The sequence below is a fragment of the Labeo rohita genome, chromosome 2, assembly GCF_022985175.1.
Source record: "Labeo rohita strain BAU-BD-2019 chromosome 2, IGBB_LRoh.1.0, whole genome shotgun sequence".
NCBI classification, from domain to species: domain Eukaryota; kingdom Metazoa; phylum Chordata; class Actinopteri; order Cypriniformes; family Cyprinidae; genus Labeo; species Labeo rohita.
The window spans coordinates 13,521,372-13,548,901 of NC_066870.1; the positions used below are offsets into that span (position 1 = coordinate 13,521,372).

A 27,530-nucleotide genomic window follows, 5' to 3' on the forward strand; every position below is an offset into this window, starting at 1 on the left:
AAGACACTTGAGCCTGCAAGTGACGTTTTGGAGTTGTGAGCAATTTTGTACTTTTGATCGTTGTAGCGCCCCCCGTCAGGCCGATTGGGGCAAGCCTTGGTGACGTTTTTGACTGCGTGAGTACTACCATCCCTCCAAGTTTTAAACCTCTATGACTTACGGTTTGGTCTGCATGATAAGTTTTACATGGAGATTGCTGATCCTTGGTCATTCTAACAATTACAATAGAGTTTCAGCGCTACATGCTTGAACCCCTAATGAATTTATTCACCAATTTCTCGTAGCTTCACTATGGACTGGCGTCATGTGTATTATTGTGATGTTTTTATCAGCTGTTTGGACTCTCATTCTGATGGCACTCACTCACTATAGAGGACCAGTGGTGAGCAAGTGATGTAATGCTTAATTTCTCTAAATCTCTTGTGCTGAAGGAACAATCACCTGAGAGTATTTCAGTTTTCAGCAAACTTTCATTTTTGGGTGAACTATTCCATAACTTAAAATAGAATTCAATTAGAAATCTGGTATAGAAAAGTTATACTGTATATACGTTGCTTGCAAAATACATGTTAAGTAATACATGGCTAATTTCAAATGGCCTCCAACTGGGCAATTTTCCCCAGAGGGGAAAGATTTTAAAAGCAGATGGTGTAGTTCTAGTATCTACCAGCAGGGGGTAACTGCACCATGCTAACCAGCCAAACCTTGACCCCTTGTTTTGAGCCCACTGTGTGTCAGACTTCTTCACATCTTTCCACTTTCTGAAACCAATGATTTTTTCTTTATCTGCTCTTCAGAAAAGGCCTTTCCCACTGCTATGGAAAGGATTCACTCTGTCTGTTTCATGACGCAGAGCCTCGTTTCAATTACTACAAGGGTCTTCACAAGCAACTATATAAGATTGAGTCCCCAATCTCTCCCAGAGGAACAGAATTGCGAAGGCTTATATTGATGAAGGGTTATGGGTTTGCCCAGAATCACAAGGATACATCACATCCTGCCTCACACAGACCTTAAAGCAAGATTTCGATGGCTGAAACTAATGCAGACTCTATCAAGGTATGGCAGTCTTAGCTATGTCTATGGTGATGTTGAGCCATGCTGGCTGGAGGGGCCTGATAATGGAGAGGGCTGAGAGGAGGGACAGTGAGAGATTGTAGGTGCTGGCGATTTGACAGAAACTCAATAGCACTTTAATGGTCCATAGTCATCGCGGTGCTTTACTGCAGTGCAGGACTTAGCCCACTGACCATGGGAGAAATGAAGCAAAGCGGTGGTGAACAGTGAGGTCGGCGAGACCTGCACACGCTGCAGAATAAGATCTGCGGAGTAGGCCTGACAGATTGCCTATTGGATATCTGGAAATCTCTTCTCTGGCCGTAAAATGAAAACATTATGATAAGATCCTAGGCCAAGTAAATCCCTCCAGGACCTCAGAGTGTTAAATATCTGTGGCATTGGGTCACCCAGGAAACACAACACGGATCTGGCCAGGTGGGGGGTAAAATGATGGATTTGAACAGTCATGCTGCCATTATGTATCTCTTATTGTACCATTCAAAATTTTGTACAATTTTTTTTTAATATATTAATATTTTTATTCAGCAAGAACACATTAAATTGATAAAAAGTGACAGTAACAACATGTTCACTACTGTTTAAAAGTTTGGGATCAGTAAGATTTTTCATGTTTTCTTTAAAGAAGCCTCTTATGCTCATCAAGGCTGCATTTATTTGATGAAAAATACAGTAAAAACAGCAATATTGTAAAATATTAATTTTTCTATTCAAAATAACATTTTTCTATTTTAATATAATTAAAATATAATTTATTTCTGTGGTGGCAAAGGTAGTTTCAGCAGCCATACTTCAGTCTTCAGTGTCACATGGTCCTTCAGAAATCTTTCTAATATTGTGATTTTACTATCAAATGTTGGAAAAAGCTGTGCTGCTTAATATATATATATATATACAATGTATATATTAAACTTGTGATACTTTTTCAGAATTATTTGATGAATAAAAAGTTAAAAAGAACAACATTTATGCAAAATAGAATTATTTTGTAGTAATATACACTACCGTTCAAGCATTTGGTATCAGTACATTTTAGTTTTTTCTTTTTTTAATTTCTTTTTCAATGAAATTAATACCGTTATTCCGTAAGAATATACTAAATTGATAAAAGTGATAGTGCAGTTGTTTAAATGTGTATTAATCTTCCAACATCCATGAGATGAGACTGATTTTGTAAGTTAAAGGCATTACATATTACAAATCCCCCATTTTCCACAAGAAACAACAAAAACTATTAAAAAAAATGCTGTCTGGAGAAGCATTGCAAAGTCATAAAAATACTCTTCCACACACTTCTGGTTGGCTGTCATTTGTGATTGTGTTGAATCATGCAGCATTTTCACATTTAGCAGACATAATTTACTTGTCTTGTCTAGTTAGAACATGGTGTTATTTTAAAGATTTGACATGTGAGTGGTAGAAGCTGTGGTTGCATCTCAGCAGAAGTGTACACATCGCTGTCTTTCCTCCACGCCATGCAGCGTGCCCTTTAGTAATAAGACTTTGAGAAAGCAGGGATTCTGAAAACAGCAGAAGGAGCCTGAGCTTTGAAGTAATCTGAAAATCAAGTGCAACATGTTGTTAAGCTTCAGACTAATTGGGATTCACAGAGCATACAGAGACCAGGAGAACTTCACATTAATTAACAACTGGCCTCATTATCTATCCCATGGGGCTTCGTCCGGCTGGGGTAAACTTATCACCACTTCATTATCCAGAGGGGGTGGAGGAGACCGGATACACCAAGCTGTCAGAATTCAATCAACAGTTCTTCCCACCACTTCACTGTGCTAGTCTTCTGTCTCTCATGTTTCACAGCACATGGATTTTTTGGTTGGGTTGACTTCCTTGGGTTGTCTATTTCTTTATGTGATATAAAGTGGAATGTAATCAGATTTTTACAAAAAAAAAAAAAAAAAAAAAAAAAAAAAAAAAAAAAAAAAAAAAAAGTACATTTTATGAAACTCCTATCACCTGCCCATGATGAGACTTAAAGGAGAAGTCCACTTCCAGAACAACAATTTACAGATAATGTACTTACCCTCTTGTCATCCAAGATGTTCATGTCTTTTTTTCTTCAGTCATAAAGAAACTGTGTTTGAGGAAAACATTTCAGGATTTTTCTCCATATAATGGACTGCTATGGTGCTCCGAGTTTGAACTTAAAAATGCAGTTAAAACCAGCTTCAAACGATCCCAAATGCGGTTGTAAACAATCCCAGCAGACGAAGAAGGGTCTTATCTAGTGAAACGATTGGTTATTTTCATAAAAAAAAAATACAATTTAAATACTTTTTAATCTCAAATGCTCGTCTTGTCTTGCTCTGCCTGAACTCTGTGTATTCTGGTTCAAAACAGTTAGGGTATGTCGAAAAACTCAGATCGTATTTTTTCCCTCAAAAATCATTTCAAAATCATCCTACATTGCTGTAGAAATTCTGACCCAGTCTTTGCAAAGTAAACATGCAAAGACGATCAAACACCCTTAACAAAAAAGGTAAAACAGCGATATAGGACGATTTTGAAGTTGAGGGAGAAAATACGATTGGAGTTTTTCAACATACCCTAACTGTCATGAGGTAGAATACACAGAGTTCAGGGAGAGCAAGACGAGACGAGCGTTTGACATTAAAAAGTATATAAATTGTATTATTTTTATAAAAATAACCGATCTTTTCACTAGTTAAGACCCTTATTGCTCGGCTGAGATCATTTACAACTGCATTTGGGATCGTTTGAAGCTGCATTTAAACTGCATTTTGGAAGTTCAAACTCTGGGCACCATATCAGTCCATTATATGAAGAAAAATCCTGAAATGTTTTCCTCAAAAAACATAATTTCTTTACAACTGAAGAAAGAAAGACATGAACATCTTGGATGACAAGGGGGTGAGTAAATTATCTGTAAATTGTTGTTCTGGAAGTGGACTTCTTTTTACTCCTAAATGAAAATTTCCTGATAATTTACTCCTATGCCATCCAAGATGTTCATGAATTTCTTTCTTCACTTGAAAAGAAATTACATATTTTGAGGAAAACATTTTCAGGATTTTTCACCATATAGTGCAAGTGATGCAAGTAACTGAATATTATGCTTCACCACTGCTCTTCCAGGTTCATGCATAAAATGTCCTTGAGGTTCATGTGTGTCACATGGTAAGGCTGCCAGCAAACCAGTGACATTTGACCCCATCACCACCACTGTTCACCCATACCACAACATAGCTGCACATATGTTTGCACTCCTTGAACTTTCACATCTGCCCTCTCTGATGCTTTACTCCCCTTTCACTCCTTTGTTATTTTATTGTATAACACAACTAGCTCTAAGTCATATCAGCTCCAAACTCTTCCTCTCACAGAGAACAATACAGAGGCATTTGCTGTTAAACAAGTGACCCTCACTAATAATTTAAATATGTCACACTTATGAAGAAAATTATACAACAGACTCAGCTGATTAACCATCTGACTATTCATGTATTCTTGATTGCCACTTTACTGTAGGGTTAGTCATAGAAATTTCATAGCATGATTAATGAGCTGTTTCTCAAATCAGCTCAGTTTTAGTGGAGAAACTGAAGATGAGTTTAAGCACTGTGACTCATTCTGATTAATATTAAGTCTTTACAACACACCAAGTGTTGTCAAAGGTCCCTTAGAACCTTTTTGACTCCATATCTCAAGGTTTGGCTGTATAGCACGTTTAACCATCTGGTTATTTATTTTTTTAACCTCTCTCTATTATCTATATATTCTATTATCTGTATATCTATGCAAAAAAGTCAATTTTCCAAACTGCCTGTTTTATATAGGATTGCAGGTGCAGTAAACACATACAGTTGAGGTCAAAAGTTTACATACACCTTGCAGAATCTGCAAAATGTTAATTATTTTACCAAAATAAGAGGGATCATACAAAATGCATGTCATTTTCAATTTGAGTACTGACCTGAATAAGATATTTCACATAAAAGACATTTATATACTGTATAGCCCACAAGAGAAAATAGTATGCATATTTAAAATTTTACATTCTCTAGATTCTTAATATTGTGCTGTTACCTGAATGATCCACAATCGGTTTTTTTTTTTTTTAAGTGATAGTTGTTCATGAATCACTTGTTTGTCCTGAGCAGTTAAAATTCTCGCTGTTCTTCAGAAAAATCCTTGAGGTCCCACTTTCCAATAATGACTGTATGATTTTGAGATCCATCTTTTCACACTGAGGACAACTGAGGGACTCATATGCAACTATTACAGAAGGTTCAAACGCTCACTGATACTCCATAAGGAAACACAATTCACGAAGAGCTGGGGGGTAAAAACTTTTCGAATTTGAAAATCAGGGTAAATTTAACTTATGGGAAACATGTAAGTATCTTCTGTAATCTCTGAAGGGCAGTACTAAATGGGAAAAAAAAAAAAAAAAAGATATTTAGACAAAATAAGAAAAATGTACACATCTTCATTCTGTTTAAAAGTTAACACCCCTGGATCTTAAGGCATCATTTTTTTCTTCCTGAGCATCAGTAAGCGTTTGAACCTTCCGTAATAGTTGCATATGAGTCCCTCAGTTGTCCTCAGTGTGCAAAGATGGATCTCAAAATCATAAAGTCATTGCTGGAAGGGATTCAAGTACACAAAAATGCTGAAAAAACAAAGATCTTGTGGGACCTCAAGGATTTTTCTGAAGAACAGCGAGAAGGTTAACTGTTCAGGCAAACAAGGGACTCATAAACAACTATTACTAAACAAAAAACACAGCTGTGGATCATTTAGGTGTCAACACAGTATTAGGAATTCTTTTGTGGACTATAAGTAAACATCTTTTATGTGAAATATCTTATTCAGGTAAGTTCTAATTTAAACAAAAAAAATACATTTTGTATGATCCCTCTTATTTTGGTAAAATAATTAACATTTTGCTGATTCTGCAAGGTGTATGTAAACTTATGACCTCAACTGTATATACTGTTTATATTTCATTGTAGTACAGTACTATTTCCCCATGTGGTGCAATGGACATACCGAGTTCCTTAAAAATATAAAAGTATTATTTGTTCACTACACATTTTTGTTTTATATGAACACTGCACTACCCTAATGGGTACTTGTGTTGCACTTTACTCAGCTTTGTTGATTATAATGGGAGCAATCAAATTTTAATCCTCGATTTCAGTGTAGAAACTATGTCAGAAAGTTAAAAGTGAAATACTACTGCTTTTGAAAGGGAGCGATCAAATTTTGATCCTTGTTTTCGGTGTAGTGTCAGAAAGTTGAAATACTATCCTTGAAAGTATGAAGTGGTGTGATCGGTTACTAGTAGAATGGGTCTGCAGATTTATTTTCCATCTTCTACTGGTGCCAACAACCAATCCGCATTGTCATGACGTCATTTGTCATGCAGCTTTAGAGTGATTACTCATGGTCCCTTGAGCAAATGTGTCACATTTTAAATTATGTACTTCCAGAGGGTTTTTTTTATCATGCGAACAACAGCTACTGACATGACTGGGAATGCTAACAGTTTTTTTCAGGTTTTATAGACCCGGGGTGAATTTCTTAAACTATGATGTGTGGAAGAAATTTTAAATGTAATCATTTTAAATTAATCATAAAATTAGTTGATCATAAATAATGATGTGTGTGGTGTGTCCTAAATGTATTTTAAGGAACACTGAATATGAATGGAATGAATAAACTATAATAGTTTGTTAATGATTTGTAAGTACTTTATTAGTGTATACTTATTAAAAAGTGTTAACAACATTTGTTATGTATTAAATGATTGTACTACATGTTAACTTACTTATTTTGCTCAAGCAATTTAAGACCATATGACAAGAAACTATGCTTCTAACCATAGGTTGAGAACTGTAGTTCAAGCCACACAACTTTGCAAAGCTGTAAATTGCTGAACTATGTTCGTAACAATGGAACTTGTGATCATGGTTGGTTAAAAATGCTTTAGGGAAACACACCCCAGATCTCTCTCTCTCTCACCCCAGTTTTTTCTCTAGAAGCTCTTCATATATGCAGGCTTTCAGCAATTCTCTTAATAACAGCCTGTTTTACACATCTCATGTGCAAGGTGTTTTCACAAGGCTACAACAGGTGAAGTTACTAAGAGATTTATGGAAGAATCCTTTTTTTAGCTGCCAATTAATACTACAAATTGCAAAGCTGTCACCACCTCGTATTATTGCCCAATGGAGTTATTTTCAACCTATTCTGTAAGTACTACATCTGTTGTATGCAGCCAAATATGACAGTGGTAATTTCAACACATTCCTCAGTAAGAACAAACTAGGGAAAGATTTTACTGTAATACATTTATAATGAGAGCCCAGCAGACAGGTGGGCCGAAGCAAAAATGTGATAAAAAAATAATGAAAGTAATAATAATAAAAGAAAGAAAGGTTGGCTATTTGAAATGTAAAGTTTTCTCAAATATTGATTGAGGTGGGGCTACTTTTGTCGGTGGAGGAACCCAACACTGCCCTACCAGAGCAAGATTGATATCAACAGATGTCTTTTTTTTTTCAATGCTGTTGTAATTTAACTGCAGCTCCAGGGTGATTAGTCACATGGTATATTTATGAATCAGGTGACTGGCTCAAAAACTTGGCTGCAGAACTAAGTATCCTGAAGAAAGTCTGCTTGTGGGTTATAGGTAAATGTCAGAAATGCCCCCCCACCCCATTAGGGCCGTTATCCTTTTGAACAAATATTTACCGATAATTTACTCACCCCCTTGCCATCCAAGATGTTTGTGTCTTTCTTTCTTCAGTTGATAAGAAATTACGTTTCTTGAGGGAAAAAATTCTGAAATCATCTTCATATAGTGGACTTCATTGGTGCTCCCAAGTTTGAACTTCCAAAAATGCAGTTCAAATGCAGCTTCAAATGGCTCTAAATGATCCCAGCCGAGGAAGAAGGGTCTTATCTAGCAAAACGATCGGTCATTTTCAAAACAAATTGACAATTTATATACTTTTTAACCTCAAACTCTTGTCTCGTCTGCGTGAACTCAGTTTTGTTCCGGTTCAATACGGTCAAAACAGTTAGGGTATATTGAAAAACTCTTATGTCGTTTTATTCCCCAACTTCAAAATCGCCCTACATCGCTGCAGAAGTACTGACCCAGTGTTTACAAAGTGAACATGCAAAGAAGATCAAACGCCCTTTACAAAAAAAAAAATAGTAAAACAGCGATGTATGACGAATTTGATGTTGAAGAAGAAAACGAGACAGGAGTTTTTCAACCTACAACTGTATTGATCCAGATTACACAGACTATGCATGTGCATCACAGAGACGAGACAAGATAAGCACTGAGGTTAAAAAGTATATAAATTTGTTTAGAAAATGTCAGATCATTTCGCTAGATAAGACCCTTCTTCCTCAGCTTGGATCGTTCAGAGCCCTTTGAAGCTGCATTTAAACTGCATTGTGGTAGTTCAAACTTGGGAGCACCACTGAAGTCCACTATATGGAAAAAAATTCCTGAAATGTTTTCGTCAAGAAACATAATTTCTTATTGACTGATGAAAGAAAGACATGAACATCTTGGGTGACAAGGGGGTGAGTAAATTATCTGTAAATTTTTGTTTTGTAAGTGGACTTCTCCTTTAAGTCTGACGTCACACGTCACTGTTTCTGGGATAATAATGCTTTATAAGATGCCAAATAAACCAATAAATGATGCTAATATACAGTCATGGTATGGGTGTGCTGTAGTACTTAATCAAGATCCTAACTTTTATCTTCATACTAAAATCTCAGATGGTCAAACAGTGATTCATCTTTTCGTATGTTGGCTTCAAACACTTAGTTCAAATTCTAATAATTTTTGTGAACCAGTCCTATAATATTAAATATAACTAAATAATTCATTTTATGAGTGGCTCCTGGCCACTCTCCCTTCACTGTCAAACCTACACAGGGCAGTGTCAGTTTCCTCTCCTTCAGCCACTCACACAGGTAGGCAGATCTTTCTCAGGCCCTGCAACACCTCAGGCTGACAAGTCCACATGGAATAGTTGAAGAATGACACTAGTACTTGTACTAAAGAAAAGTCTCAGGCCATTAAAAGCAACTGTTGTCCCCACATGCCACATGAAGTGCTCCAGTGTTTATGACTGTGGCATTTTATGAAGTATATTACTCATAAACAACCTCTCCAGAAACTGTTCAAACAAAAGTGTCTTTCTACTGCTTCAGTGCTTTGGTATTGTGAAGAGGCTTTCGGCATTTTTGACCCCTATGATCCTGAACAAGACTTCAGTCCAGCACTCGCTCTCCTCGGATGCAGGTCTGACACATGCTCGTGAGACTCTGCCTCAAAGACTGCCAAGCCGCTCAGATCAGAAGGAGGATGGGAAATTCACAGTGCCAGCCAGCAGGCCAGACTCTGAAAGGAATCCCTTGCCGTCTGGAGCACGTTGCTGGCAGACAGTTTGCGCTGGATTGCCAAAAGCCCTTAGTTTCATTAATTTATTTGCTGGATCTTGGCTTCAGCTGGGCTTTTTGGGGAAATGAGACCGATAAGGCAAGTTGATTCACGATAATTTATGTCTGGTTGGTTGTCCCATAACAGCAAGAAAGTAATGTATAGCGTGCGGTAGAGGTATTTGTCTTTGTCTTGCATGAAAGTTGCAGGTTGATTGGGAGATGCTTGCAGGAATGGTACTGCATGTTTCTGATTCAACTCATCGGCTCGTTAGTAGAAACTGCACAACATGAATTGAGTGTGTCTGAAGTGGGAGACATACAAAATGTGCAGGGCAGGGGTGCTTCCAGGACCGGTTTGAAAACTACTGCAATTGGGGTTCAGTCTTTCCTCAATTTGATGCTGAACAATTAGACCCAAATATATTAAACTTGTTCTCATCACTAAAGTGAACTTTGAACCAGTTCTCCTCTCTCCACACAACATGCTCCTCAGCAAAGGTGAGCTTAGCATTTTGATTCTTTCTGTTGATGAGAGGCTTGGTCACTGCAGAGTATGCCTTCAGTCTGACTTTTCTTAAGCATGCTGAGACTGATTCTTACCCTGTTTAGTACTGAACTGGTGAGCAATTCCAGCTGCAGTGTTGAACCAACTGAGAGTCTCGGCATTATCCTGTGTTATCCTGTGTTATCCTGTGCATTTGTCTTATGTGCATGACCAGTCTTTTTGGGGGACTTAAATAAATTTGTGTCACTGTAAAGCTGCAATATTTGAGAAATCTCAGATTTGGAATGACCAACTTATCTTGAAATGGCTGAAAGGGTCATCCATCTCCTGTCACAGAGTTTCAGTCACCTTAGAGCGGCCCACCATCTTGCAATCCCAGTGAAAATTGAAGGAATGAATGGCAGTTAAACAGGGTTTGTCATATAATTAAGGAAATTAGCACCAGGTGCCAGATTAACACCAATAACTTGGAGGTATCTGTAATTGTTCTCTAATTTTGATCAGTCATTTTTCAAATATTTAAGTTTTTTATACTGTGCTTCAGAATATAATTAATTTATGAAATGTGCTTAAAAACTGTGAATTTTTCATATTAACAACACACATAACAACAATTACTACTGCTACTATTTTTATTAATGTAGAAATAAAAACAATATTAATACTGTATATCTAAAATTGCTTTCAGTCATTTATTCATTCACTGTTTGATGTCATAACAGGATTTTATGGCTTTGGTATTTCACATCTGTTGTCTTCTCAGCACATCCACAATGGGATTACTGGTCCTGAAAACTGTCAGTCTTGTTTATACATCTCTGCATTATTTATCTTATTTATCTTTGCACATTCACTGAGAAATAAAACGTCTGGATGCTTCAAAGTTATATGTCCCTTCACAATGGTATTTTATCCTCTTCCAAATACAGGCTGATATAAAAGTACCATATGGCTTATAGAAAAATTGCACATAAGAATAGTTGTGACAGGAAATTGGCTTTGTGGCCTTGTTGAGCATGAAATTGTTCGACCTTATTGAATAGTTGCATAAGTGTGGTTCTCAAACCAAAAGCCACCTTGTCAGGGCTTGTCATGTTGTCATTGTCCGTAGAGTGTTTTGTACTAAATTCAGCGACTGACAATTGAACCACCAAACAAGAGGCTCTATAAATAGCTCTGCTTATCATTGCCAAACAAAGACAGTCCTGCCATAAAGCCTGTCAATATTCAGATGATCTCAGAGCAGCTCTAAGCTGCATGCTCATCTTCATTTCCTTGCTTAAGCTGCTTGGGGACCACATGGTAATCTGGCACCTCGGTTCACTTTCATGCGTTCTGTGAGAGCAGGTCAGAGTTCAGAAGAATTATAGTAATCTAGTGACTCAGAACGCTGCTGTCCATTGTGCTACAAATGCTCATCAGCTCTGATGCTTCGAGCTAAAGGAGTCTCAATTTGAGGTCTGGACCACTCCAAAGCAAATTCTCATTAGAATTAAAGCTGCAAGCAATGTTGAAACCCAGGCTCACCAACACCCGGTGGCTTTAGGAAAACAGCGAACTGTGAGTGATATGCATTTAAAGTGGTAAATATAGAAGGAATATGTCGAAATCATTTATATGTGCCAAACGTCCTGCTACCAGGCTATGACTGTAACTGGATATTGGCATGTAGATGTCTTCAGGCCAGCACTTTTATAAAACATATGAAGTTTGGTGCTGATTGAACATGGTATGTTTGAATTATAACTAAATATGGTCATGGGCATGTGTTCAGGACAGGACTCTTATCAAACGTGAATTTTGGTGCAGATCGGACATTGTATGCCTGAATTATAACAACTTCCTTTTTCATGGTGAAACATCGAAATTTGTCAGGCCGCCATGTACACGGCCTTCAAAAATACCTCAAGATTACACTTTAGATTACACTAATCAAATATGGTGTTGATCTGTTTAAATATCCAGGAGGAGTTTGTTTAAATATGATGCCTGAAAATGGCAAAAACGGTGCAAAACTTGCAGAGAAAATGCAAAATAACAGACTTCCTGTTTCACACAGTGTTACATGTGTCTACCGATTTTTGTACATTTATGTGAAAGCCACTTATGAAACCCATATCAGATGTAAATTTTCACCACTTTTGGCATGTGTGCAAAGTTTCATGAGTTTTCAAGCATGTTTAGGCCCTCAAAAATGCGAATAATTTTGGAGAAGAATAATAATCTGAGCAATAGTATTCCAGTGTAATTTCTCATAGATCTTTACAGTATTTCTACAGTATTAGTTTGTGCTCTTAGTATTTGTTGTAGGGAGTCTTTCAAGATGTAGATGAGTTTGTTTCTTCACTTGAACACATATGGAGTCGATTACTTGTGGATTATTGTGATTCTTTTATAAACTGTTTGGACCTATATAAGCTCATTGGAAATACAGGTGCATCTCAATAAATTAGAATGTCGTGGAAAAGTTCATTTATTTCAGTAATTCAACTCAAATTGTGAAACTCGTGTATTAAATAAATTCAGTGCACACAGACTGAAGTAGTTAAGTCTTTGGTTCTTTTAATTGTGATGATTTTGGCTCACATTTAACAAAAACCCACCAATTCATCTCAACAAATGCAGTGACTTTGGTTTTCAAAAAACACAGTGGACCAACACCAGCAGATGACATTGCACCCCAAATTATCACAGACTGTGGAAACTTAACACTGGACTTCAAGCAACTATGAACTTCTCCACCCTTCCTCCAGACTCTAGGACCTTGGATTCCAAATGAAATACAAAACTTGCTCTCATCTGAAAAGAGGACTTTGGACCACTGGGCAGTCCATTTCTTCTTCTCCTTAGCCCAGGTAAGACGCTTCTGACATTGTGTGTGGTTCATGAGTGACTTAACAAGAGGAATACTGTAGCCAAATTCCTTGGCACGTCTGTGTGTGAAGTTCCCCCAAATGTCTTGAATCGATTTTGCATGACAGGCCTCTCAAGGCTGCGGTTCTCTCGGCTGGTTGTGCATCTTTTTCTTTCACACTTTTTCCTTCCACTCAACTTTCTGTTAACATGCTTGGATACAGCACTCTGTGAACAGCCAGCTTCTTTGGCAATGCATGTTTGTGGGTTACACTCCTTGATCAGCAGTCTTCCCCATGATTGTGTAGCCTAGTGAACCAAACTGAGAGACCATTTTGAAGGCTCAGGAAATCTTTGCAGGTGTTTTGAGTTGATTAGCTGGTCACCATGTCACCATATTCTAATTTGTTGAGATAGTGAATTGGTGGGTTTTTGTTGAATGTGAGCCAAAATCATCACAATTAAAAGAACGAAAGACTTAAACTACTTGTGTCTGTGTGCACTGAATTTATTTAATACATAAGTTTCACAATTTGAGTTGAATTACTGAAATAAATTAACTTTTCCACGACATTATAATTTATTGAGATGCACCTGTATGTGCCTCTAACTACATTTCTGCAAAACTCAAAAAAACATACCTATATCTATGAATCACTGCAGTCTCCAATTGAAATGCACACTTGCATACATACTTTTTGATTATGTTATTAATTATATATTATGTTACTTCAAAATGAATTTAACATGCTGCGAAATTTGAAAACAATATTTTTGAACATTAGCATCACGAATGCAGCTTCATATGTATGGCTTTTCTAATGCGGTAAGTTTGCTTGGTAGCTCACCGGATACGACATTGCACTTGTGAGGTGAATTGCTCCAGTACAAATACTGTGAAACTACATTTCAACAAAATACCTCAAACTTATGTAGAAGGAAGTTAAAACAGCACAGTTGCATTATCAAACGTGTTTTTATATCACTTTTGCTTTTGTTAAGACCATCGGGTAGGCTTAGAATTAGGTTTGGCGTAGGGGGTATGCTATTTTCTAACACAATAGAGAATTAACCTTTTAGAGACACTCCCCAGGCATTTGAATTCTGAACTGCTGCAATACATGAGTGGCGTTATAAGTGTAATGCTCCGTGACGTTTTAAAATAACGTTTCATCTGCACTACACCTAACCTACCCTATAGTATGGAAAAAAAGTGAATGTGACAGAAAAACGCTATCGTAAGCATGCCATTTTAGCTAGTTTTTTTTTTTTGAGTCATGTTTGCACAGGATTCGTACCCAAGGATTCCACATCCTAAGTCAAATTCTGTGCCGGCTGAGCTATCGAGCAAGCTTTTTATGTCCGGAAAGCGAAACATATGGGGTTGTGGCTAGAAGAGGGTACAGCTATGGCTGGAAACTAACAATAAATTACATTTTCAATTTATTAGACTGTGTTTTTTTTAACGTCTACACCTAGCCCAACCCTAAACCTACCCCTTACAATATTGCAAAAATGGTAATTATTTAGCTGTAATCATAAATGTGTACAAAAACGATTACAAGTGCTTGCTGTTTTACCACCTCTAGTGTTCATTTCTGTTGGAAACTGCAGTGATATGTACTTATTGGTACATATTTCACGTCTTGCGAAAAAGTTCCCAGAGGTACGTTTTTGTCATGAGACCAGGTAGGCAAAAACTCAACTGCTTAACTCTAGGAGTTGGAAAATGAGCCTATTTTCAAAAAAAGTGGAGTGTTCCTTTCAAAGAAGATTTGCTACTCAAAGGCAGGTAAGAAGGACATTCTCACTAGAAAACAATTTTTTTTTTAACCAATCTTCCCTAAAGACACCACCTCTTATTTGAGCATATCTTTCAAAAGTTAACCTTGTAGGTGTACACGAGCATATCGATCACCTTAAAGCTAAAATTCTTGGACTATTTTTTTTCATATACATATATATATTTTTTTTACATATACAGTGGCATGTGTGCTCCATTTACTTACTGTATATAGTGGCATTCAGCATCCAAATACCAGAAATTGTGTCATATACGCATAACTCCAGCACTTTAAATAGGACGAGCCATTAGAATTTGATGAAAAAGCAATTAATTTAATTTACGACAAACAGGCTTTCCTTGGAGATTTTTCAGCATTCTCTGAAATGATTTAATATTCGCTAGACTTCAGAAGTACCAACGTCTCTTAGGTGCTCCGCTTGTCCCACTTTAGTAGTGATAAGTGATCTTTAAAATCTTGCAAGAACATCCTTGTGCTCATGGCCCCTCCCCAAAACAATTAGAATAGATGTAGAGTAATTGAACATTTTGTTTTAATTAACAAGATTAATGTGTTATGCTAAAACCGCTTTATTAATAGCACGATCTAGCTTTGTGGGCAAAATTCTGTTGTGAAGCCTCAATATCAAATTATCATACCAATCGGTCTGTATGCCTGTTTGCGCTGTACAATGAATGGACAAGGGGAGAGAACGTTGCATTGTTTTTGTGTTTTATGCTGTATTTTTTGTTGATGTTGCAAACAAGCTGAAGATGTAAGGTTAGAGAGAACTAGAGGAGAAAAGGCTCATCTACATGTTTTTGGACACATTCCCTTGTTGCTGCAGCTAAAAATAATATCAGGGTTAACTCCCTGCTGCAAAAAAGCTGTCCCATACACTCCATCTTCTGCTATGTGTGTGTGCAGCCCAGACTACCACCTCTGTGTAGGTGATAAATGAGTGAAAGAGGTGATAGATCATAAAACACAACAGATTCATTGCTATTGTGGAACCACAGGTCATATTGTCCTCATGCTCAAGCTTCATATAGAGTGAGGTAATATTTAGGGAGCACAAATTAGACCAACAATGACTGTTTGTTTTCTCTTTGTAATAATAGTGTCCAATGTCACATTACTAAGGACATGCAGCATCATGGCCATTTAATTTGAAAAATTGAAAACAAGTTAAATTTTAATGCAGCAAAAAAATATGTATCTTTGATAACTGCTAATCAATTGGCATTTGGTTTTTATCAGATGTTTGAACTCATTCTGACGGCACCCATTCATTGCGTATAGGATCCACTGGTGGGCAAATTATGTAATGCTAAATTTCTCAAAATCTGTTACGATGAAGAAACAAACTCATCTACATCTTGGATGGCCTGAGGGGGGGTACATTTTCTGTAAACCTTCATTTTTGCCACCATTTTCATTGTTTTATTTTATTTTTTTTTATTGGTGAATTGGTAAATTACATACAGGTGCATCTCAATAAATTAGAATGTCGTGGAAAAGTTAATTTATTTCAGTAATTCAACTCAAATTGTGAAACTCATGTATTAAATAAATTCAATGCACACAGACTGAAGTAGTTTAAGTCTTTGGTTCTTTTAATTGTGATGATTTTGGCTCACATTTAACAAAAACCCACCAATTCACTATCTGAACAAATTAGAATACTTTATAAGACCAATAAAAAAAAAAAAATAAAAAAAAACATTTTTAGTGAATTGTTGGCCTTCTGGAAAGTATGTTCATTTACTGTATATGTACTCAATACTTGGTAGGGGCTCCTTTTGCTTTAATTACTGGCTCAATTCAGTGTGGCATGGAGGTGATCAGTCTGTGGCACTGTTGAGGTGGTATGGAAGCCCAGGTTTCTTTGACAGTGGCCTTCAGCTCATCTGCATTTTTTGGTCTCTTGTTTCTCATTTTCCTCTTGATAATACCCCATAGATTCTCTATGGGGTTCAGGTCTGGTGAGTTTGCTGGCAAGTCAAGCACACCAACACCATGGTCATTTAATCAACTTTTGGTGCTTTTGGTATTGTGGGCAGGTGCCAAATCCTGCTGGAAAATGAAATCAGCATCTTTAAAAAGCTGGTCAGCAGAAGGAAGCATGAAGTGCTCTAAAATTTCTTGGTAAATGGGTGCAGTGACTTTGGTTTTCAAAAAACACAGAGGACCAACACCAGCAGATGACATTGCACCCCAAATCATCACAGACTGTGGAAACTTAACACTGGACTTCAGGCAACTTGGGCTATGAGCTTCTCCACGCTTCCTCCAGACTCTAGGACGTTGGTTTCCAAATGAAATACAAAACTTGCTCTCATCTGAAAAGAGGACTTTGGACCACTGGGCAACAGTCCATTTCTTCTTCTCCTTAGCCCAGGTAAGACGTCTCTGATGTTGTGTGTGGTTCAGGAGTGGCTTAACAAGAGGAATATGAGAACTGTAGCCAAATTCCTTGACACGTCTGTGTGTGGTGGCTCTTGATGCTTGACCCCAGCCTCAGACCATTCCTTGTGAAGTTCACCCAAATTCTTGAATCGATTTTGCTTGACAAGCCTCTCAAGGCTGCAGTTCTCTCGGTTGGTTGTGCATCTTTTTCTTCCACACTTTTTCCTTCCACTCAACTTTGTTAACATGCTTGGATACAGCACTCTGTGAACAGCCAGCTTCTTTGGCAGTGAATGTTTGTGGCTTACCCTCATTGTGAAGTGTGTCAGTGATTGTCTTCTGGTCAACTGTCAGATCAGCAGTCTTCCCCATGATTGTGTAGCCTAGTAAACCAAACTGAGAGACCATTTTGAAGGCTCAGAAAACCTTTGCAGGTGTTTTGAGTTGATTAGCTGATTGGTATGTCACCATATTCTAATTTGTTGAGATTGGTGGGGTTTTGTTAAATCTAAGCCAAAATCATCACAATTAAAAGAACCAAAGACTTAAACCACTTCAGTCTGTGTGCACTGAATTTATTTAATACAAAAGTTTCACAATTTGAGTTGAATTACTGAAATAAATTAACTTTTCCATGACATTCTAATTTATTGAGATGCACCTATAAGTGTATTAGGGAAAACTGTAAATGGTTTAACATCTGATGTCATTTTACTGTAAAAGTCCTATCTAATTTATGGTTTTTGCCACTAAAAGTATGACTTACTGGATAATTTATGGTGAAAATCTATATCTATTTTTTATTATATAAATCTATAATTAATATATATGACTTATGTAGTATTAATATAAATATTAAGGATGGCTGGACAAGTCCAAGGTTTTTCACATTTATTTTCCATGCAGTGTACTGATTATGCAAATGCAATATGCAATGGCCATGAAAGTTTCTCTTCTCTTTAGTGTTATTAGAGACGATACTACTGATCCACACTGGAATATAACTGCTGGCTGGGTTCATGAGATGCTTTTTGTATTTTTAGCTTAGATTATTTCAAACAATCTTTCTCCCCAGGAATATGTTTTAAGTCTTGCACCGCTAGCTGCTTAAAATTCCTGTCATGAACCTACCTGTGGGCAGACTTTTCTGAAATCTAAGACATCTTCAGGAAAACAGTAACTTCAATAAGAGAAGTTTGAGTCAGATTTCCCCACAGACACACTTAATATTCGAGAAACAGTAAATTATATGGGGTATTTTAAATACGTTATTCACTTATAGACAGAAGATTGTCAGATACTGGTGGTTAATTTTAAGAAAAATAACTTTTCTCATAAAAATGCCTATATTTCAGAATGCAAATGCTTAATGGGGTTTTATCTATATTTTCAAATGCAGTTAGTATTTTATTATTATTTTTTTCTTACTGACTTAAACTCACATCTACTGATGTGAATGCAGCATCATGCTAATACTGATGCCACTGTAGAAATATGCCATAAACAGTACAATGAAGTCATTTTTGAAAACAAACAAACAAACAAACAAAAAACTAATATTGAATTTCACAAAAAGTCACAAAGGCAAGTAACACACTGAATTAAACATAACATTTTTATGGCTAAACAGGCTAAAGTATTATAATATTTTCTCATAAAACATACTCCAATAATCTTTTTTTTTTAATGTTTTCAGTGTAAAACTAAATCTTAAGATATCTAATCTTAAAGGGATAGTTCACCCAAAAATGAAAATCATGTCATTACTTACTCACCCTCATGTCATTCACAAAAATGAACTTTCAATCATCTTCGGAACACATATTAAAACATTTTTGATAAAATCCGAGAGCTTTCTGACCCTGAGACAGCAATGTAACTAACATGTTCAAGACCCAGAAAGGTATTAAGAACATCGTTACTAACATCGTTATTAAGAACAATGTTAGTTACATTGCTGTCTCAGGGTCAGAAAGCTCTTGGATTATCAAAAATATCTTATGACATGATACGTTACAAAGGTGAACAAAGGTCTTACAGGTTTGGAATGACATGAAGGTGAGTAATAAAAGACAGAATTTTCAGTTTTTGATGAACTAACCTTTTAATGTCTTTATATGGCAACCTTCTCCATATGGAATAAAACTGCTTAGTAGGCATCTATTATTAAATGACTAGTGTCTTCATTTCGCGTAAGTGAAAAGATGACACATATTTCATATATAAGTCATTAGAAATAAATCACATTTAGCTTTAGCTTCTTGTTTGCATAAACAATGGCCTATAATGTTGTGTGCATTCAGGTTTCACCCAGCTGTCCGCATAATTCAAATAGCTAAATACACATACTATTTTTATTTATTGATTGATTTATTTATTGTAAACGTCATTAGCTTAGTATAAAGCATTACGTATATGGAAAGTCCTCACAACGATAGGTGTATCTCTCTGTGTGTGTGTGTGTGTGTGTGTGTGTGTTCATTGAATTTATGTTGCACACAAGGTGAACTGTTGAGCATGTTGGGATGAGGCCCACAGCAGTGCTTTATTTCCTTGTTTACTTTACACCAGTCATCTGTGTTCTTCTATCTCACATTAGGGGGGTTACTCATAAAAATTTGATAGCATCTTAAATTAACCATCTGCTGTTCCTTTTCCCTTTATCATATTTGATCATGCCAGGAAGTTTAAGCTTCTTAGCAAACACAACTGATTGAATCTTTTAATGGATTGAAGCCATGGTGTGGAGTTAGTAAATTAGTTTAACTGTGTAATTATATCAGAAATATTGCACTCGCCTCCCACTATAAAAAGCCTAATGAGGCATCAAGAGAAAATATTGCTGAGTAACAAGATACTCTGTGTTCTGTACCAGCAACCACTGAGCATTGCTATTGTGCCCTTGAGCACTGCACTTAACACATAACTCCTCATTGCTGTTACATGACACCCCTGTTTCCCCAACCTCGCTTCCCCCAAGGCACCATGGAATAGAAAAATCAGCTCTCATTGCTTCACCGGCTACCAGATCAGCATGGACCTCCGTGACTGGCTTGTTACCTCAAATGATGCTGACCTTACATAGGTTAGACTGACCTGAAGCACTGTAATGCTGACGTCCATTAGACTTACTGTCAGTTTGTTGTCAGATTACTGTAATGAAAACATGTCAATATTTTACAACAAGCTATAGCTGGCTGCAATTTGCCTAATGCGAAGATGCACACAGTGCACAGATATATTTGACAGGCGGAAATTAGTGTGTGATCCTGAAAAAAAATCATAGTTTTCACCATAATAATGTAGTAGAGGGAACTTCTTGTCTAGTAATGTAACAACTAGTCTATTTTAATCCAGTGAGGGTTTGTCAGGGTAGGTTTATTTTTGAAAAAAAAAAAAAAAAAAAAAAAAAAAAAAATGTCAGTTGAAGTGTAGGGGTTTACATGATATTGGTGTTGTTGAACTATATGTGGTAAGATGTCACAGGGAGATCCTGCCTGTTACAGGCATTTCAGCAAAAGCAATTATTAAACACTAATTTTTTGATTCCAAAATAAATTGTGACTTTATTCTATTTACAAATAATCTAAAATGTATAAATGAAATTACAACGCATAAAACGCACCCAATCAGACATTTATGAAAAATACCCTTGCTGCAAAATTATACATTTGCTTCTGGTCTACCTTCTATTTATAACAGTAAGATGTTGGAGTATTCTTGTTAATCATACAATATTCTTGTTAAGTAAACATTCTAAGGTTTTAATTAGACTTCCAAAGGTTTGGGGTTTTAAATGTTTTCAAAAGAAGCCCTTTATGCTCACCAAGTCTGTATATATTTGATCAAACATACAATAAAACTATAATATTGTGAAACATTATTACAATTTAAAATTATTGTTTTCTACAGTATTTTAAATTGTAATTTATTCCTGTGATGGCAAGTCTGTATTTTCAGCAGCCATTTCTCCAGTCTTCAGTGTTACATGATCCTTCAGAAACCATTTCATTATGCTGATTTGGTTCTCAAGAAATAGTTTTACATTTATGATACATTTGAATACATTTATGATATGTTTATTTAAAATTGATAAATTGATAAATATAATGCCTGCTTGCTGAATAAAAAGTATGGATTTCTTAAAAAACCTCTTTTGAGTGGTAGTGAGTTATGCCGCTACTTATCAAATAAATACATGGATATTAAATATCCATTTGAGTTGAAATGATCTCATTATATCAGATGAAAAACACTGATGATATGAGAAATATGAAAAGTCCTGTGGCAATTTGCTCATGAAAAGGAGTTTTTGAGTGCATAGATTCAAAAAATGTGATATGATGATGTTGGGTTATTCTTGTTAATACTTCACTATCATCATGTAATATTTAGTTAAATAAACATTCTAATTACCAAGGTGATTGAAACAACTGCTAGAGAAAACGTGCTTGGACTTTTAACTCAAAATTCTACAGTTAAATGCAGCCCTGTGGCAACTAGACACTACTGTATAGTATAAGGATACCAAAGATGCGTTTACCGCTTTCCTATTTCTGACAGTTTATCACTGCTTGACACTATTTCTTGGATGCACTTCTGAATAAAGCCCCTCATGAATAAGATACATTACCTTCAATTACATTACATAATTCACATTTCACTTATATCAGGTGATGTGTCACTCTACATGCCAAAAGACTCTCACACTTTCTCCAGGTTGAATTGCTGATACATTGTTTATTGTAAATGTCATTGAAACTGGAAGGTGTATGTGTCCACAAAACTGTTTAGAATGTAATTATAATGGAAAAGATATGCAGTTTTATTAAACGCAATACACACATTTTTATTAGTATCATTCAATTAGTATATTCTTATGTGGTGTGTACGTGATGTGTTGATAATTCAGCCTGTTGTTATCTGTACTTATGATGCTAGCACATTAACACCTTGCTGCAGTTGTGCTGACCATCTGTGAGATTTTCACAGAGTACGTTGAGAATTCACTGAGCATGAAATAGATTAATATTTAAAGAACATTTTATGACCTTGCCTCCTTCCGTGTATGTGTGCTGCCAATGCTGTACACAATTCCAAAAAAAAAAAAAAAAAAAAAAAAAAAAAGCTAGTCTAGCTTTGTAACATGCTGCATGGATAGAAGTTTATATGCCTCACCTGGGTTTATTTTGCCCAATATTAAATGTATTAAATTAATGGCCAATGACTTCCGTATAAATGTTTGGGGTTTTAAATGTTTCTGAAAGTAGCTCCTTATGCTCACCAAGTCTGCATTTATTTGATCAAACATACAATAAAACTATAATGTTGTGAAACATTATTACAGTTTAAAATAATTGTTTTCTACAGTAATATATTTTAAAATGTAATTAATTCCTGTGATGGCAAATGTGATTTTTCAGCATCATTACTCCAGTCTTCAGTGTCACATGACCCTTGACCCAGAAAGCATTCTAATATGTTGATTTGCTGTTCAAGGAACATTTATGTTGTCTAGTTATTACCAGTGTTAAAACAGTTGTACTGCTTTATATTTGCTGGAATCAGTGATACATTTATTTGAAATAGAAAACTTGTATAATATTATAAATTGTTCAGTTTAATGCATATTTATATTTATATATATATTTAAGTGCACTTTGTATAACATTTAAAAACCCAAAGTTTTATATGAAAGTCTAATTAACACCTTGTTAATTAAAATGTTTATTTAAGAAGAATATTATACAATGATAATAACGAGAAAACTCCACCATCATATTTTTGGTGGACTGTAAAGGTTGACCAGAAGCAAAGATATAATTTTGTATTTAAAATTATTTCTTTTGTTTAGTTTCATAATTTCTTTTGCTGAAAAGCCTATAACAGGCAGGAGACAACTTACCCCTTATAGATTAACAACAGCCATATCATGTAAACCCCTACCCTATAACCAACATTTTTTTCCCCAAAAATAAACCTACCCTGACAAATCTTCACTGGATTAAAATAGATAGTTGTCACATTACTAGACACCAAGTTTCCTCTACTACATTATTATGGTGAAAGCTATGAATAGTCATTTTTTGTCATTAAATTCTTTTCAGAGAATTTTGTCTTTTTTGGTATGTTTGATGATCCCAAACTTTTGAATGACAATGTAAATATAAAGTGCCAACACAATACAAAGTGCACTTTAAAAAAATAAAAATAAATAAAAAGACTGTAATATTGTGAAACATTGCAGGTGCAATGCACAGGTCCCAAGAAATATTAAGCAGCAAAACTGTTTTCAAAACTGATTACAATTCAGCATGTTAGTATGATTTCAGCATGTTAGAAGGACATGTGACAATAAAGACTGAAGTAATGATGCTGAAAATTCAGCTTTGCTGAACATTAGAAAATTTAGAAGTGCAAAAATATTTCACAAAATTACAATAAATGCAGCCAAATCAATGCAGCCTTGATGAGCATAAGAAACTTCTTTAAAAAAATCTGATCCCAAACTTTTTGAACCACACTGTATGTACAGTATATATTCAGTAAAATACTGTTTTTCTCAATGGATCTTGAACACTTTGTTTGTTTGGTGTGCAAATTCCTTTTTTTGTTTTTTATGAGTTTTACGAGAGACATTAAACATCAGAATCAAGCATTCCAGCCACGTAATACAAGCAATGTAGCGTGTTGTTATATATACTGGTTTTATCAAGAAGTTCATAAAAGTGTATCCAACTCACCAGGGCGCAGTACATCTCAGGTGGGTCTCCACAGGTGATGTTGGGTGGGTCCAGAGACACCGTCAGGTATTTGGTCATATCAGTGGCCTCAGGCTGGCAGGCCATGTAGTGCCAGGCCAGGCGGTCCTCCGCATATACCTGGGACTTACAAACATCATAGTGCCCCCATGAGGCCGGGTAATGCTGTGTGGCGTGACACCAACTCACCCACAGGGCCTGTAGTACAAACACTAGCAGTAAGTACATGGTTGCGCCTTTCTTCTGATGCCTCATTAAATGGAGTCTGATGGATAATAAGCAGACAGAGGGTGATGAGGCAGACCGCCTCTGTGGTAACACTGAACTTTAAAGGAGAAAAAAGGCTGGCATGTGTGACTCAGCTTCCTTAGCCTGCTCTAATTTCATTCATTTGTTTCTTTTCGTCTGATTGTGTTGCAGGGGCGCTTGGAAGTGTTTTGACAAAGTTGTGGTAAGTGCGGGTCACCGGTGTGAGAGAATGATATTAATTCCTTCTTGAAGCCATTAGCGGAGGCCATTGCAGATCATTCGCCTGTCCATCGCCTCTTTCCGTACGCTCTCCGCAGTCTGTGGGGAATACAAACAAAAGAAGAGGAAAACAAAAATGTGTCAGCAGAGGAGTTTTCAGGACCGGTGTTGTGCGGGTAACGAGGAGCCGGTGGAAAAGGTGAGGAGGTGCAGGTCAAGTGTTTTCTATAGCTGAGACGGACTTCATAGAGAAATATCCTAAAAATACCTGCTTATTACAGAAGACAAATAGCCAAACATCCCTGCGGGCACAAACACACCGTGTAAGTCTGCACATCTTTCCGCAGTGCAACTCTCAAAAGTCTCTGAGCAATTCGAGATTTCAAGGATTCTGTTCTGGTGTGAGGCAAGCTGTGGTGGAAGGAGGCCAATATATTTTTCAAGATATAGAAATGGTATGCATACTTCATATTTCATAGACCTTAATGGATTTCATAGACCTTTTAATGTCAGAGACAGATGCCCTTATTACTAGTGCTACATTGCAAAAAATATTTTGTCAGGTGGCCTAAAATGTGCTTCATGTGACAACATAAAAGTAACTGGTTTTATATAAGTAAAGATATTTAATTGGATCCGTTTAATATGACTGAATCCACCAGGCCATGGTAGGTCACAGCAAATGAAAGTCATTTTTAAGGTCAGGTCTGGTTGAAATAGCTGTCGGGCTAGTTCACCTAAAAATGAAAATTCTGTCATCATTTACTCACCCTCATGACCAGGGGCTGTCAAGTTCCAAATATGACAAAAAAAGCATCATAAAAGTTTAATCAAAGTGCTATGTAAGATTCAAGCACTGTATTTTAGTCTTCTAATGTCATTTAAAAGCTCTGTGTAAGGAACTGAAGAAACCTAAGTAGGTATTCATAAAATCTCACATCTATCATTGCTCTTAAATCTCTCTCTTAAATGTGCACATATACAAATTTGTTACATTGAGATCATTTACAACACAATGACCTTTGGCAGTGTTGACATCAAACCTGGTGTGATACACATTTTAACACACCATATTTTAATATACATGGACATTAATGTGATTTGAAAGATGCAGGGAGGAACAGTGAATAAATTTCTGCCTTTTTCTTATGCAAAGCTATCTTATGGTTTCAGACAACTTGGAATATAGCATGTACAGTAAGTAAAGGTCTGTTCACAACATTAATGATAACTACATACCAATGTCAGAAATGAACTTTCCATTAAGGTGTAATATTTGCACCCTGGAATTGATTTCCAGGGGCATTTTTTACATTTTTATAATCACCTTATTATTAGACTCAGCATACTATGTTGCCTTTAATGACAAATACTTACATTTACCGGATTACTTTAATCAATGTTTTAAACTGCTGTCCATAACAAAACTGCTTAAAGGGGTCATCGGATGCAAAGTTCACTTTTACGTGTTGTTTGAACAGTGTGTTGGCAGTGTATGTACACATCTACCCTATAGTGATAAAAATCCATGCAGTGGTTTTTAATTAATCAGTAAAAATAATATCCCCTTTTTCAAATCGAGCCATTCTCAGATGCCTTAGAGGCCGCTCCCACGATAGTGGATTGACATGAGCGTCTTCAGACCCGCTCTAAATCAGCTTTAACAGTCCGACCTCCATTGTTTCGATGCCGGAGCAGGGATGTAAGTTAGACAAAAATATTGCAGATTGAGCGATTGAGGTGTTGTGCTGCTGGATATAATATTGAACATAGTGGTCGTCATTTACTACCGTCATGTGAGCCGCTGAAGATGCAGTGGATTATGTTTGTTTGTGAAGGGAATGCGCCTCCCGATCTATATAAAATGCGTCTATGTTCGCGCAAATCATTCGTGATCCAGCTTCACCTACAGAAGAAGTGAGTATAAGGATTTGTTTTATGAATCTCTGCTATTATCTTTCCTAATAACGTGCTAGCTAGCAAATTTCGTGGCTAAACACAATAAATGCAACTAAAGTAAACAATCTCTCAGAGCGTAGCTCGTCACTCCACAGAGAGAAGAGAGGGGCGGGGCGAGCAGAGCTCATTTGCATTTAAAGGAACAAACCATCAGAATGGGATGATTTTTGCAGAGCTCATTTTGACAAAGTAAAAAGGGTGTTGTTTTACACAACCACTGAGAATTTTTAACCAAAGTATATTATAAACTTTTCATTAAGACCCTAAAGAATCATATCAACTTGTGGAAAATGGGCATCCGATGACCTCTTTAAAATTTTATCTAAATTATACATGTAAAAAAAAAACAGGAGCTCATAGGGCTGCAAAGTCATTATTGTAGATTTTTGCCCTTTATATTGTAATAATGATTATTAATATTGATTTAGACAACAATATGTTTTTGTTTTGTCCGCATTTTGGGCATGTCACATTGGCTTCAAGTTCACAGACAAACATGTCGGTCCATGACATTAGTCTAGCGCAAGTTATGCAAATCTAATCACTGAAGCTATGAAATTAATCTTTTATTTACATCGTATCTGCACTGTGCTGTTTATGATGAGGGAATTTGCGAGCGTGCATACTCGACACAGTTCCGGCGTTTGCAGTGCAGACTAATCTAAGCGTTTCTGATTGGCCAATGCATTCCTAATTTCAACAAAAATTTGAGTGTGTTGAAAGTTCTGTTATAATGCTACTCTGTGTGTTCATCACCTGTCTAACAAAATGCATAACATATTAAAGTGTCTTTGGAGTTTTCATGTTTTCTACAAAATAAAACTGGAAAATCAAGGGTGTATGACGTCATTGGCAGACGACGCAAGGACACAGTCCATTACACTAGTTAAAATTGCTTTATTTCTCTGGATTTAAACATTCTTGGAAACATTTGGGACAATGTAAGTACACAAGTCAGCAATATATATAACACTGTTCTAGTGGTTTTTGGATATTGTAGTGAAAAAAAAAACCAAAACACATTGTGCCTTTAAAGAGCTAGAGCATTTAAAGTTTCAGATTATATAACTGCAATACGCACTTATAATAGACAACATTATCGTCCATTGGTGTGGATGCTAATATTGTTATCTTTATTGTTATTGTTCTTGGTGTGAATGGACCTTAAATTAGTAAACTGATTTCCACTTTAATGAAATATATATATATAAAATAAATAAAACACGATTAGTGTAACCATTTTAAAGAAAAAAAAAT

The 27,530-nt window shown here is 36.2% G+C and overlaps 1 protein-coding gene across 1 annotated transcript in view; it reads right to left on the minus strand.

Moving 5' to 3' along the window:
* LOC127179998 (netrin-G1) overlaps positions 1-27,530 on the minus strand; it is a 79,757-nt gene that overhangs the window by 46,387 nt on the left and 5,840 nt on the right. The window contains exon 2 of the mRNA XM_051133883.1: positions 23,829-24,413. Within this exon, the coding sequence (XP_050989840.1) occupies positions 23,829-24,101 (273 nt within the window). The 5' untranslated portion in view covers positions 24,102-24,413. The remainder of the gene's footprint in view (positions 1-23,828; positions 24,414-27,530) is intronic.